At 37.0% G+C, this 14,599-nt stretch overlaps 1 protein-coding gene across 3 annotated transcripts in view; it reads right to left on the bottom strand.

The window, feature by feature from the left end:
- The window catches only part of col12a1.S (collagen, type XII, alpha 1 S homeolog), a 140,343-nt gene that overhangs the window by 97,418 nt on the left and 28,326 nt on the right, over positions 1 to 14,599 (bottom strand). For 2 of the 3 annotated variants that reach the window (XM_041564671.1, XM_041564672.1), the window contains exons 12-13: positions 12,265 to 12,537; positions 11,453 to 11,725 (exon numbers count right to left, since the gene is read on the bottom strand). The exons of the other annotated variant lie outside the window; for it this stretch is intronic. In XM_041564671.1, the coding sequence (XP_041420605.1) occupies positions 11,453 to 11,725; positions 12,265 to 12,537 (546 nt within the window). The remainder of the gene's footprint in view (positions 1 to 11,452; positions 11,726 to 12,264; positions 12,538 to 14,599) is intronic. 3 annotated transcript variants of the gene reach the window in all.

The following is a 14,599-nucleotide window of genomic DNA, read 5'->3' as shown; positions in this document are numbered from 1 at the left end:
AGTGGGCCCCACCAATCCAAGCCCGCACCAGAGACATTGGTCGCTCCTCTCCCATCCCCGTTCCAGGCTGCAAGTAAGAGGATCTAGCGCAGGTGAGGGTGGAGGGCAAATATAAGAAAAGAAAGTCTTGCCAATACCTGTGTTTGCTTTAGTAAGAGTAAGAGTAACAGGGTCAGGGTAACAGCCCTTGTGGGCCCCAGACACCCCAGTCCAGCACTGTATGCCAGTATGGACTAATCTTGAACCTCATGTTCCACTAGCAAATTAATGAACGGCCAATATACAGTATGTATGTGTGTGTGTCTGTTTGACTGAGCTATTCAATAATATTTGCTTTCGACATTTATTTTATAATTGTACAAGAGGTTTGTGATTTGGGTCACTGTATTGCTGAAAGGTGAATTTTTATCCTTCTTTTACATCTACAAAAGACTGAAGCAGATGTTTTTGGAAAATATGTCTGTACTTTCCTCAAGCCATTTTCCACTAAACTAGGACAGTTTTTCAGTCTCCGTTCCCACCACCATTTTTGACAGTAATAAGAATGTTGCTTAGGGTGCTATTCTGGTTTTAAATCAGACATAATACTTTACACAAGGTCTAAAATATTTGACATTTGTGTTATCTGACCACCCAGCATTTAGTTACATTTTAAATTTAAATTGAATTAGAAAATCTTTTTGTAAAGAACATTTGGTCTTTTTTTCATAATGGCCAGCATATACTATTAGAGGCACAACTGCAAGGCATTAAAACACACACATTTTTGTGGATACTTAAATGTTATACACATAATGGTTGCACTAAATTGTCTTGTGTGCAACACATATACGTTAACTGCACCTAGATTCATAAAAACAAACCACAGAATGCAGAGGCAAAATAGAGCCATGTAATTTAAACCTTCAACAACAGGGCTCCTTATTTTGCCCATGTACAATTGCAATTGATATAAAAGGTTGTAAATACTTGAAATGGTCCTAGAGACAATAGAGTTTAAAGAGAATGCGGAAACATTTGGTCAAATCAGTTACTATAGTGGATATCTATCAAAGAAGAAGTGACAAATGCTTGAACTACTGCATCTCATTTATTCAGGGTTTCCTGCCAGTCTAACATGTGCTCATTACCAGTCAATACCAATGCTTATAACCCTAGTGCTGATTTCAAATATGAAGCATCCAGACTATGACTACATACTTTAGAAAATGCATGAGGCAGCACTAACTATCTGAAGCACAATGAAGCCCTTGTTTTGTTCCCATGCAGAAAGTTAGATGCCTAAAAAACATTACGTACACTTCCTGCAAGATGGTAAGAACTTCATTGTGAAGAAATGTCAATTCATTTGCAGTGTCATACTGTTCGTAGGAGGATCTTGTTTTCTAAAACATTTCTGGGTTGCCAGAGAAACAGCATTTAAAAAAAAAACAATAAAGGGGTTATACTGTTCCCTACCCAAAACTAAATTTAAGGCATAGTTAAATTATCCAGCCACTTCTGAGCTACGGCTCCAACCATTAACCAAAAACCACAAGGCACAGGTTCTTACAGCAATCTTAAATTAAAGTAAATGCCTTGTTTGCATCATAAGTGTCACTCGTGGAGGCTTATCAGCATTCTCATTTAAGAGATTTATGAAACCACGACTAAACTTACATTCTCTATAACCATGAATATCATGGAATTTACTAAAAGATCCGAATATAAAAAAGTACAAACAAAAACAAACCCTGACCAATGTGCTAAAAAAAACATTAAAAACCTCTAAAAATTCGAGTTTTTCAGACATTTCTAGTGAAAAAAAATCTGAAAAACTTTGAAATTTGGATTAAAATTTGCATTAGAGGTTTTCGTGGTTTTTTTCATGGTCAACAGTTTCAGAGACAGGTTTTGTCGACCACAAGGAAAACTGCCCAAAGACCAGATCTTTAATCCCTATTACAAATGAAACATGGAACAAACTACTACAATTATAACATGAAGCATCTCCTTGTACAAAACTAAAATATATTATAAGCTGATGACAAAGTAGTATCAGAACCAAACCAAATTAGCTAAAATATATATAAGGTTCACTGTGCTGGAATGTAGTCGGCCAGGGACACTAGCCCGTATTTTCCATAGCTTCCTGTCCTTACTACCTATTGGGAAACAACCTATGACACACTTATGACTGTCACATAGGCAGTTATCCCTAACATATCCTTATTCCTCCTTGACACCGCCTACTCGCTAGGAACATATAGAAGATCACTGATACCAGTTATGCTAGATGAAAGTCCTAATACCACTTAAATGGAAAACACTGGGCAGCCCACACATTAGGGAGTAGCTTGCCACTTGCCATACATCTAACTAATAATATGTAATGTTTCTAAAGAAATGGTTCTGAGCAGATGAAGACTGTCAGCTTAATTTGGTGACCTCTGATGGAGACCCCAGACACAAATCATACACAGAGGTACTGTATGTACCACAAACACAAACAACTCCCATAAAATGACAAGGCCACAAGTGGCATGAAAAGTGCATGTGGTCTTAAAGGAAAACTATATTCCCAAAACGAATACTTAAAGGAGTGGTTCACCTTCAAACAACTAGTTGTTTTCCGATCACCAGAAATAACGACTTTTTCCAATTACTTTCTATTCTCTATGTGTTACTGTTTTTCAAATATTGAATTGTAAAGTGTCTTTTTTCACCTTCTAAAGCAGCTCTGGGAGGGGGACCCCGACCCTGTAAACTGTTCTAAATTTAGTTGATACATTTCTTATCTTTGTCCCTGCTGAGCAGAATCTCTGAGTATCATTACAGGTGGCTGTTGGAATTGATACAATAGTTGCTAATATTCCAGAGTTTATATCCAACTTAAGAACCTTACCAAACTATATATTTAAGTAGATATTGGTCTTTTACATCTTTTCCCTTGAACCCCCATTTTATGATATTCTCTGCGAAGCCTCAAAGATCAGCTGACCAAAAAACAGATGTGTTGAAGCAAAAGACAGAACTTTATCTGTTAATTAGCTTATGTCACCTACCATGTATGTTTTGCTTGGTTTGTTTGCGTGCACAGTGAATTGCAGTATCCCAGTGAGTGGCCCCTTATTTTTAAAAATAGCAGTTTTCTATTTAAGATTACAAATGACACATACTATTAAAAAAGTATGTTATTATGAAAATGGTTTATTTACATGAAGCAGGGTTTTATACATGAGCTGTTTTCTGCAATATATTTTTATAATATATTTTATATAATAGGGTTATAGCTTTCCTTTAACTCATACTTGACTGTCTCTGTGGCAAGAAACAACCCCCTCACTACCCATAACCCTATCTTCAGGTGTCCCCCTACCCATTTTGCTTCTCTTACACCATCTCTCTACACTCAGATGGCAGTTTTTCACACAAGGCAACCTGCAGCTTGTATGCAGCTTCACCACGGCTTCAAAGTTTTCAAGAAAATTACAGGCATGTGGATAAGGCAAAATGTAGCTACAATTTTATATTGTTGTTTACTCATATGATGTCTAACCAATGATATGCCCAAGGAACTGCCTCCCTTGTCTGCCTATATCAATATGTTGAAAAATAGTTTAATAAAATAGGTTCATTGGGAAAAAATATAAAAAATAGGGCTCATTATGTAGGTCTATCTCCAAATAGACATATTGGTTAAAAACTCTGAATAAAATATATGAATTAAAAAGAGTTACCTTACATTCATCTCACAACACATATGTGAGAGAGGCGGAGATGAAGCAAGGTTTTGAATTACGCAGAAATTGTGAGTAAGAGCAAGAAAATATCTGTGACTCTGGAATGGTAAGAGACAAGCCCTGGCGCTCATAGGTAACAACAGACAGAACTAAAATTAGATTTTAAAAAGCGTGTTTCTGTGTTTAGAGAAATAAAAAACTGTTAATTGTAAAAGTTTAGCAAGCCATTTTATCTATATGTTAATTCTATGATCAGTCCTTTTCCAACAAATATCTTCCATATTTTTTTTTGTCAGGCTTTCTCATACCTCCCATGCAGAATGGAATGCCTTTGCATGTAAGATAATTATTTTTAGCCTGTCCATACAAAGCTGAACATTCTTTAGAACTTGGTATTTTGATCTTTGTGTGATGCCTGCTTGCTTTCCATTTAAATAGTGAACATAATAAATAATGATGTTATATGCCAACAAATGTGGCACAACTGTCATAATAATTTATCCAACAAGTACAGTAACTGCACCATAAGACTATTTTCCACTGTTGCCCTTTCAGGTTTTTTGCTAATTGATACAAAAGAACCAAACTGTTTCCATTTGTGAAGGTAATGACTTAGAAGCTGGCAATGAAATGAAAAGAACATCTGTTAGTTCACTTAAACCTATGTGTGAGCAGCCCTGAGCGGAGCTGTGGTGAAACGTGTGTGCAATGTAAATATCCTTTAACAAATGTGATGTGGTTTCATGGCAATTAACATAAAACTGTTTTGAGTCTAATGATTTATTAAGGCAAAAAAAAATAAACACCATTCATTCATATTGCTTTTAGCAATGGAGTGAGAAACCAATACTTTATGCCACAAATGTGGCAGATAGGGAACTCAAATGCACACCACATGCTGCAGCCATCATGTATGAGCCACGTGGCTGTTAGAGCTGAGTAAATTACTTTGCTGTTTGGATTTATAAATCTACTAAGTATCACTAAGATTCAGAAGTGATAAACACATATTGAACTGCTAACTGAATCTCATGATGCAAACAGCTTTTTGCAGTTTTTTTGGAATTTACATACTGCTGGATTTGGTGACAACATTCTCCCATTCTGTGACTCAGATACCTCTGTGACTTAATGTAGGTGAATTTCTTTAGCCACTCCTTCTGGAAAATGTCAACTGTTTTGCTAACCTTCTTGCTTGAGCCCCTAGACCAGGGGTCCCCAACCCTTTTACACCCGTGAGCAACATTCAGATGTAAAAAGAGTTGGGGAGCAACACAAGCATGAAAAATTTTCCTGGGTGGTGCCATATAAGGGTTGCTCCTATGTGTACTGACAGCCTACAGGAGGCTCTGTTTGGCAGTACACCTGGTTTTTATGCAACCAAAACTTGTCTCCAAGCCTGAAATTTAAAAATAAGCACATGCTCTGAGGCCACTGAGAGCAACATCCAAGGGGTGGGGAGCAACATGTTGCTCACAAGCTACTGGTTGGGGATCACTGCCCTAGACGATAAAAACATCCTTCACCATACCTACTATACTTTCTTCATTAGTCCTTATCCTGCCTCAACTAAGTGCTATTTGTCCCCAGGCTGCCCACGCAGACTACAATCTAGGAAGACCTTAACCTGATCATAACTTCCACTCAGCTCCTTTATACAATGGGGTCCTCTGACTTACTGGTACTGAATGGACTCCAGCTACATCTTGAAGACCACTCTAAGAGACCACACTTCACCTGCTCTCCTTCATGGCATTTAAGCTTAATTTGAGAGGAACACCACAGTGTTCTGTGTGGATGACCATTCTACCCCCTACACAATACAGTTCACTGAAGAGCAATGGCACTAGGAGATTTTCGAGGACCTTATTGAAACGATGATAACTGCTGCTAATTTGCAGGCTCAATCTTATCTCTACATGTTTCTGGGTAAGGCTCAGTTTCAGCCCCTTATTCAGCTTCGGATGTGTGTTTTCTGCCATATTTACTGCTAAGTAAAGTAAAGTAAAACAAGTGTGCTTAAAGGAGAAGGAAAGCTACTGAGGCATTTTATTGCCAATAGATTAGCTGCAATAGTGCAAGCTAGAATGCTATATTTATTCTGTAGAATGTTTTTTAATTAAAGTATATTGGAGATAGGTTTCTTTTTCATTAGAGAAAGTAAAAAGGGGATTTTATTTTTTTGCCTTTCCTTGTCTTTTAAGAAAGTTACATATTGTACATCTGCAATTGCATTACCACTGAGTTACTTTCATCCCTAAGTTCAAACCAGGCAGAATGCCACTCTAAGGGGGTTATTTATCAAAATCCAAATTTTTATATAAAAAAAAGTCCAATCAAACTAGAATCCACGATTTGACCTTATTTATTATTAAAAAAGCTCCATTTAATGAGACTGGATTAAACCTCGATAAAATCAAGCGAAACCCCGAATCATACAATTCCTGACTCGTGCAATTTTTTGGGCTTTTTCCCGAAAAGCCCAAATTTTTCAGATTTCTGCCCGAAAAGGTCAAATTTTGGGATAATTCCAGCTCAGATCACAGAAACTTCAAAATACAATAGAAACCTCTGGCATTGACTTATATACAACCTTGGCAGGTCTGAGATGCTGGATTTTTGGATCAAGGCTTTTTGCTGCATCGTGCTTTAATAAATCGCGGGGAAAAAAAATGCATCCATACTGCAAAAGTGCACTGCCACAAAAAGCAATGCCATAGAAGGAGAAATGTTGGTGTATATTTTATATTCTGCTAGTTTTTTTTAAAACTCGAAAAATTTGAGTTTTAAAAAAAACGAAGAATTTGAGTTTTGCCCCAAAAAGCCCAACCAGAGTTTAGTGAATAACCCCCTAAATTTATGCATACTGCAAAAATGCACTGCCACAAAAAGCAATGCCATAGAAGGGGAAATGTTGGTGTATATTTAATATTCTGCTAGAGATGTAATTAATCACATCATCCTATAGTACAGTGTGGGTTTCTGTGAGTTAAAAAAAACAGCAGCTTTATTATTAAATACCTTTCAGGTCTTATTTTAAATAAGTTCATCTAGGTACATTTTTGTTGCTGTGGCCAGAGACTGCGTTTGGCCTTGAGCAATAACTATGCAATTTAAGTAATTAACGTCTATGTTGATGCCATATTTTTATTCATTAAGGGCTTGGCTAATTTTAGTATTGCCTTTAGCAATGGAAAAAAAAGAAAAGTATCCCATTTTCATCACACAAAAACAAGATTGGCTTAATATATGAACAACTAAAGTGTTGTCTGTGTTTACTTTTGAAATCTGGGCCCCAAGGTAGTAAAAGTACATTTCTGCCAAATTTCTTTTTACCACCTCCTCGCCCTTGGGAAAGTAGATTAGAAAAACAGTAGCATTTAGAACTGACTCAAAGTATTGCATTTCCAAGGCTTACTCTATCTGCATTTTCCATTACAATTTCACTCTGGAATATGACATGCGGTTTTGGCATTGCTTACAAAGTGTAATGCAGACAGGACCATCAAACAACTAGACAAATGGAGAATTGCAAATCTATCTGCAAATCTCATTATGTTATGATGTGAGATAGCTATTTGCCATACATGACCATTTTTAATTTTTCTGTCCAGACTATAAGTCTGAGGTTTATATTTTTTATTATAGTTTTTAACAGACACAAAATTCTTGCCCACCTACAAGAGATTCATTTGCCTTTTTCCCTCCCCGCAAAACTCATAAACAATAATGGAACCTTCTGCTAAAGAGATCACATTTACTTATTGAAAAATATATTTATGTTAGTGGATCTCTTGCATTGCTATAAACTTTGACAATTACATATTATGATGGAGCAAAATTTGATTTGATGTTACACATTGCACGTTTCATTATGTTGCAGCATTCATTTTCGTGATCTATAACACTGTGAATCACCTGTGCGAAATTTAGTAAATCGAAATTTAGTTTAGTTAAATTATTTTCCTCTAGACCTGGCTCTATACCAGGAAAGCATGCATTACTATTGTCACAATGGTTGGTTGGTATTGGAAGACTGCAACACAACTCCAACCCATGTGTCTTCAGTGGCAGCTGAACTTTCTGGGCGGATGGCCAGAGTTATAGTTCAGCAGTCACAGCTGGAAAGTCACAAGGTGAAGTATAAATCTATCCTGCAAATGTCCTAAGAGAAATGGTAGGAAGAAATAAACGGAAGAATATGCAGTGTTGTCCTAAACAGACATCTGTTCTCATTTGGGTATAGAGAGTAAACTGACAGATAACTTTGCAATTGCTTGCAGAACTTTGACTATTATGTGTCTGGATTTTTACTGACATGTTTTTATTAGTCAATATAACTAAATTATGGTGTGTGTGTTTGTTCCAGTTTGTGGTTTTTTTTTAACTCCCTACCTCAAGGTCACAAAATACATGAATGTTCTGACACATAAGGAACTTTTTTACTATTTGTTTAATTTCAAATCAAGTTGTACAAGGATCAGTCAGTGCAATCATCCCTACCAAGTACATTAGAATTTCATAGAAATTCATCTGCACTGAATGAGGCCAAGATACAACCCGATCAATAATCATCAGATCTGTAGATGCATAGGGCCTCAACCCATCCACACTGAATCTCTACAGCAGTGATCCCCAACCAGTAGCTCATGAGCAACATGTTGCTCTTCTACCCCATGGATGTTGCTCCCAATGGCCTCAAAACAGGTGCTTATTTTTGAATTCCTGGCTTGGAGGCAAGTTTTAATTGCATAAAAACCAAGTGTACTGCCAAACAGAGTATCAATGTAGGCTGACAATCCACATAGGGGCTACCAAATGGCCAATCACAGCCCTTATTTGGCACCCCAAGAACAGTTTACATGCTATTGTTGCTCCCCAACTCCTTTTACTTCTGAATGTTGCTCACGGGTTCAAAAGGTTGGGGATCCCTGCTCTACAGTCATATATCCTACAGAAAAGTCTCAAATATATTTGTAAAACCTTAAACTAAATCCAAAATCTTAAGTACCATGTTAAAAATGCAATAAATATTTTCAAGGTTCAATATTATCAGACAAAGATATATTTTGTCAAAATTTTATCTCTTCCGAAAATCTACTATTAACATAACCTTACTGTTATTAATCCAGCTCAATGTCTTTTGTGCGTGGCCTATTAGGTGGGTGTAAGATCTGATACAACTGGGTTTGTGGCAAGGATATACTGTAAGTAACTGTCCTAGGAAAAACAAAAGATCTCCCAGTGAGCAGCATATGGATATCATTGTACTTGATGGGGGAAAAAGAACATTTTTAAGATAAGAGTGTCTTTTCAAATGTGCCCCAGTAGGTTTGTAGTGCCTCTGCATTCTAAAACAAGAATTTCTAGACTTCAAGCTCCAGCTCAAGCTTATTTGTCTAAGGGAGCTAGCACACTGGCAGATTCGGGGAGATTTGGTCGGCTGGCGACTAATCGCCTCGTCTGCGGGGCGACAATCTCCACCGAACTGCCTTTGCTGTGCCTGCCGCCTGCTATAATCATAAAACACTAGCGCCAATGCACTCGCGACGCTTAGATTTCCGACGTCATCTGAAGTTTTCTCATCGAAGCGTTGCGAGTGTATTGGTGCTAGCGTTTTATCACTATAGCAGGCGGCAGGCACGACGAAGGCAGTTCAGGGAGATAGTCCCTCCGCAGAAGAGGCGATTAGTCGCCAGGTGACTAAATCTCCCCGAATCTGCCGTGTGCCTGAGGCCTTACACAGAATTTGATGTTGTGTCAGTGCCAATGTGCCAATGATAACATCAAAATATTTAAATTTTTAAAGTAATAGAAATATAATGCAGTGTTTGCTTCATAAACACTACTATTGTTTATATAAATCAGCTGGTGTGTGTTTATACAACACAATGATGTTCCACACTCAGTCAGCTATATCTTTGCTAATGCCTCTCAATAACTAAATGTAGCTATGTTTCCTTTTCTTCTTCTCTTTTCTTCTGAAGGTGAACATCAATATGCCAACTACTTTGCCAAAAAATAAGAACTGATGCAATCTTCTTTTCTCTTCTTATATTTCAAAGCATAGTTGCTAAAGATCAACCTGACACATCTGATGTTATGTATTGACATGTACAATTTATATATGTCAAAGCTTTTATAAAGAGTACATCTATTATTACCGTATCAAAGGTTTAAACATTGTTTGTTTGAAAAGTGTGACTTTTTAACCATTATAATGGACAACTACTTTTTACAGCTGGTATTATGCCTTTTCTGAGTTATGGATATTTTTATGGTTCTTTGTGTACCTTGAAAACATGTACAATTTATTAGTTTTATTACAATATATAACTCCAGATATCAAAACATCACACGTTTTGCTGTTGAGTATGCGCAGTTTACATATATTAAGTCTATAACCGCCCTTAAGGTGCATTCATTTTAAAATATGGCAACTATATACTGTATTACTTGAAACCATTAGTAGGCTCAGCCATCTAAACAGTCTTCTTCAGTCTGATTAATATTGTATGCATGATGTATGTATGATATTGTATCTATCTATCAATCAATCAATAAGAGAGTCTATTACTATCACAACAGGTTGCATTGTCTCCTCCAGCATTTTTAGTGATACACAAATCCATAGCCATGCTACGTTCTCTCTTATCTTGGCAAGGACCAGGATCGGAACTAGAAGAAGGCAGAAGAGGCATGTGCTTAGGGCACAAAGATGGAGGGCACAAGGCACGTACCTCTTCTGACACTCTCCCCTAGTTGTCCCCCCCCCAACTTGGCACCTCTTCACATATTCTTTGAAATATTTGGCTCGTACATGCGCTCTTCAAAGCATGTGCACTCTCGTTCTCATCCCTAAGCAACCTGGTCAGCTTGGCCCAGCATTGGCGAGTACAGTGATAAAATGTGCATAAAAATGCATGTGGAACTAGCTTAACATATCAAATATTTTCCTATTATTGTATTGTCATATCTTGGTCAACAAAGATTAAAAATATTACTTACTTTTATAAGTAATATAATCATCAAACATAATAGTGCTCCAGACCAAAATCAACGCATGGTATTATTAGGCTGCACCTTTCTAAATTGCATTGTTTTGCTTTGATAAATGTTACCTAATGATGTAAAGATCAACAGTACCACCATCTTGCCATCCAAACATTCAGAAATAACACTACCTTGATGGAGACTATAAAGAACACAGATAATTGTTGCATGTTTTACCTCTAATTCTGGAATTAAGTATTTTTAAAAAAAAGGAAAATGTGTGCAATATAAGGGACAGTTAACATAGGGGTTCTTTAACTATTTTACTTTATTCTCTTACTATTATGTTTAAATGTTGCTTTAAGGAAAAACAGAATCCTCAAAATTATTCAAGGAAGACCTTGAGCATTTACTAGTCTTATGATGTTAAAATAGGTAATAATACCCCCCATGTAAAATATAAGGATATTAGAATGGACCATTGAGTTCCATAACCATATAATATGAAAGCTCCAAGATGAGTGCATTTATATGGGTCATGGAACTGCAACATGACTTTCAGTGTGCTCATAAATGTATTTATTGTAACAGGGGGTACAGTAATTTAGTGAGACAACCAACTCAAGTAACATCACTATTTACCATTTACGATACATAATGTTTTAAATCTATAGACAGATATATAACAATTTTGTTTTTTTCTACATCTAACCAAAATATTAGAAAATAAAACTTACCATCAAGAGTGGTTCCTTCCCCAGTAAGTAACGAGCCAGCTCCAGATCTATAGAGTGCAGTTACAGAAAGGGAGTATGTGGTGCTTGGGTCTAATTCCTTCAGTACTGTACTGGTTATGTTTCCTCTGACTGTAACCTCTTTAGTTTCCCCTTCTGCAGATGGATTGTAGGTTACAAGATACTGCAACACTTTCCCTGGTGCTGAATCCCAGGACAGTTTCAAACTGGAGGTTGTGGCATCAGAAACCCTCAAATTCCTTGGTTCTCCTAACACTGTAGAAAAATGGACACCAAGTATTTAATATATTTGTTCTAAAGGTGTTTAGATTTGCTTAGAATTTTTAATAAATGCTACAAAAGAAAAATAAGCTATTGCAATCTCTGAGGAGACAGGATATTTGCTGTCCTAGAATAAGAGTAAAAACTGTTCAAATCCTTGCCAGGTGCATCAAAATGAGTTGCTTACTGTTGCTGTGGTTTCACATTAGCACCTATTAAGGGAAATAGTGCATAATATTTTACTATTATTTGTGCTATAAAATGAAAACTTAACATTAACTTCAATTCATGGAAATGAGAAATGTTCTAAAAATAACCAGTTACAAATCTTGTACTATTTCTGAAATAATCAAGTCGCTCATCAGTATAGTCCTCTCAGCAACCTGAGAGTTAAAGGGAGAATTTAATTAACAGTTAGGTCTAATACATTGGGGTGTGCTGCCTTTGCCCAGACAATGCATTCTTTAAGTGTTTCAAAAAACTGCATGCACAGAAATTGTTTAACATGCTACAGTCTGATAACCCTAAATTACCTTCTTCGGTGGCTCCATTTCCTGTCAAAGGTTTTCCAGGGCCAGAATGATATTCTGGAATCACAGATACTTGGTACTTTGTATCAGGTGTGAGGTTTTGGAGTGTTGTCACGGTCTCTTTTCCTGGGACTGTAACCTCTTTTTGTGTGCCTCCTGTGACGGGTCGGTAGGCAATTCTGTACCTCAGTACATTTCCAGGAGCTGCTGACCAACCAACTTTAAAACTATCAGTTGTTTCATCACTTACTCTCAAGTTTCTTGGCGGACCCGTCACTGTTTAAAAAAAACAAAAAAACACAGGAAATGGCAAGATTCGTTGTGGCAACATTCTTACATATGAACAAATATGATGTTTCCAGACCAATGATAATTTTTGTTATTTCTAACATAAAATGATCCAAAGAAGGCACAGTCTAGGTGCAAGGGTGACATTTTCCTCTGACAGGCCGAGTAAACATTAGGCTACCCTATATCTGCATTGATGACAAAAGTGAGGTAAAACCAAGCTTCAGTGTTGACTTTTACTTTGGCACGTCAAGTAATATGGAGCTCCAATAAATCAATATTGAGATAAATAAACTGTACATAACCATCCACTGCTGGAATATAAAATAAGAATATAAATTAGCATGCAAGGTAAGCATACGCCACACTTTATCTCCATACTGTCTTTGACTGGCTATGCCACAGACATTTCTATTGTCTCTCTCAATTGATTTTCAAATGCATGTATTTGCAGAACTAAAACTAACTGAACTGCAGAAGCAGATAGACCACTGGTTTCCCTACAATGGGGCTACCACCCAAGGCAGTGTAAGGGGGCAGGTTTCAGTTTGCCTAGAGTGACCTTAAAGAAAAATTCTTATTTTCAGTTTTGTATATTCCTAGACCTATATATTAGAGTGACTATTGTGACACATTTCTGCAAACTTGTTGTGACCTAACAGGGGCCTAACCAAATGCTGGAGTACAAAGATGTGGCTAAACCCTTTAGACCTTTAGGCAGACATACTTTTTTCTATTTGTGGGTGCAAATACAAGTACTGAAAACATAGCAGCTGGTTAATACTACAGTGTAGGTTAGACTGAGCACCCCAATGTCTTTTTGTGGCATGTGCATATTGTATACATAGGCCTTTCTGGTATGTTATCCATTCATTCTACCCACGGGCCATATGGACAGAGAGCACATGGCATGGCCACCTTTTCACTGGTCTGATTATTTGGCTCCTTTTCACTTCATCATCGGCTGATATACCATGCTCTGGCAAAATTGGGGACTAGCAGATGAAATCTGCAAAATTGCCCAATCCCTAAACAGGCCGATATCCACAGTAAATGAATGTCAGAAGGTATCAGCAGGCCACTATATGCGCATAAATAGTTGCAACACTCTTATCTGTGTATGTATGACCACATTTAGGCTGACATCATATCTACACACTGAATTTAATAGCATTCGTCAGCTGACAGTAGTTGTAGTCCCTATACAAATGTCTTGCCTATATACCACACCATTCCTTTGTAATAAAGTTCTTAAAAAGCAACAAGCCATTCTACAAGACAGCTGATACATAGTGCAGCTCCATGAAGGAATGCAGAAGGCAAGCACAAGCATGGAATAGATTCAAGCTTCTGCAAGGTGATAAATGTAGCATTTTTGTTTTACGACTTTACTGTTCTTACTCTTGCCCTCAGCCACATTATGGGGTGTGTATTTTGCATAATAGAATAGATTTCAATATGTTACTGTATGTGCTGGAAATATTATCCAGGTCATTTATCTTTCTTGTTCCTTAATATCAAAAAAGAATATACTGTATCCAGAAAAATGTATACATTTTAACTGCAGATGTCCATTCTTAGCAAGAGGAATGGCACTTTTTAGAATGACAACTTCCATTAATAAACCCAGATTACTATTGAATATAAATGTCCTTTGGATATTGGGAATTGTAGCTGCAGAATAGCCATTAATTAGTTATACAGAAATAATATTTGTGGTCATGCAGCTGTGAAGAGATGCAAGTCTCAGCATTCCACAACAACAATCTGCTGCAATGGAATGCTGGGAGTTGTAGTTGGCAACAGATGTAAGGTCATAAGTTTGACACCTCTGGTTTAAACTTTATGAGATTGTATATGCTGTTTTACAGCAGGCTTACAGAAATAATTACTTTTTCAACTGCTCTCTCCCCATATCTAACTGAAAAAATGCCAGCATTGTGCACAATTTCAGTTTAGCCCTTCCTCACCAATCCGTGTATTAGCAGCAGTCTCCAAGATGCAGAAGTTAAACTACCATTACAATAATACAGAATGCTTGCGGCTTGTG

The sequence above is a fragment of the Xenopus laevis genome, chromosome 5S (genome assembly GCF_017654675.1).
Source record: "Xenopus laevis strain J_2021 chromosome 5S, Xenopus_laevis_v10.1, whole genome shotgun sequence".
Lineage (NCBI taxonomy): Eukaryota > Metazoa > Chordata > Amphibia > Anura > Pipidae > Xenopus > Xenopus laevis.
Note: the sequence above shows the minus strand (reverse complement) of the source record. Positions and strands in the feature narration are given on the sequence as shown.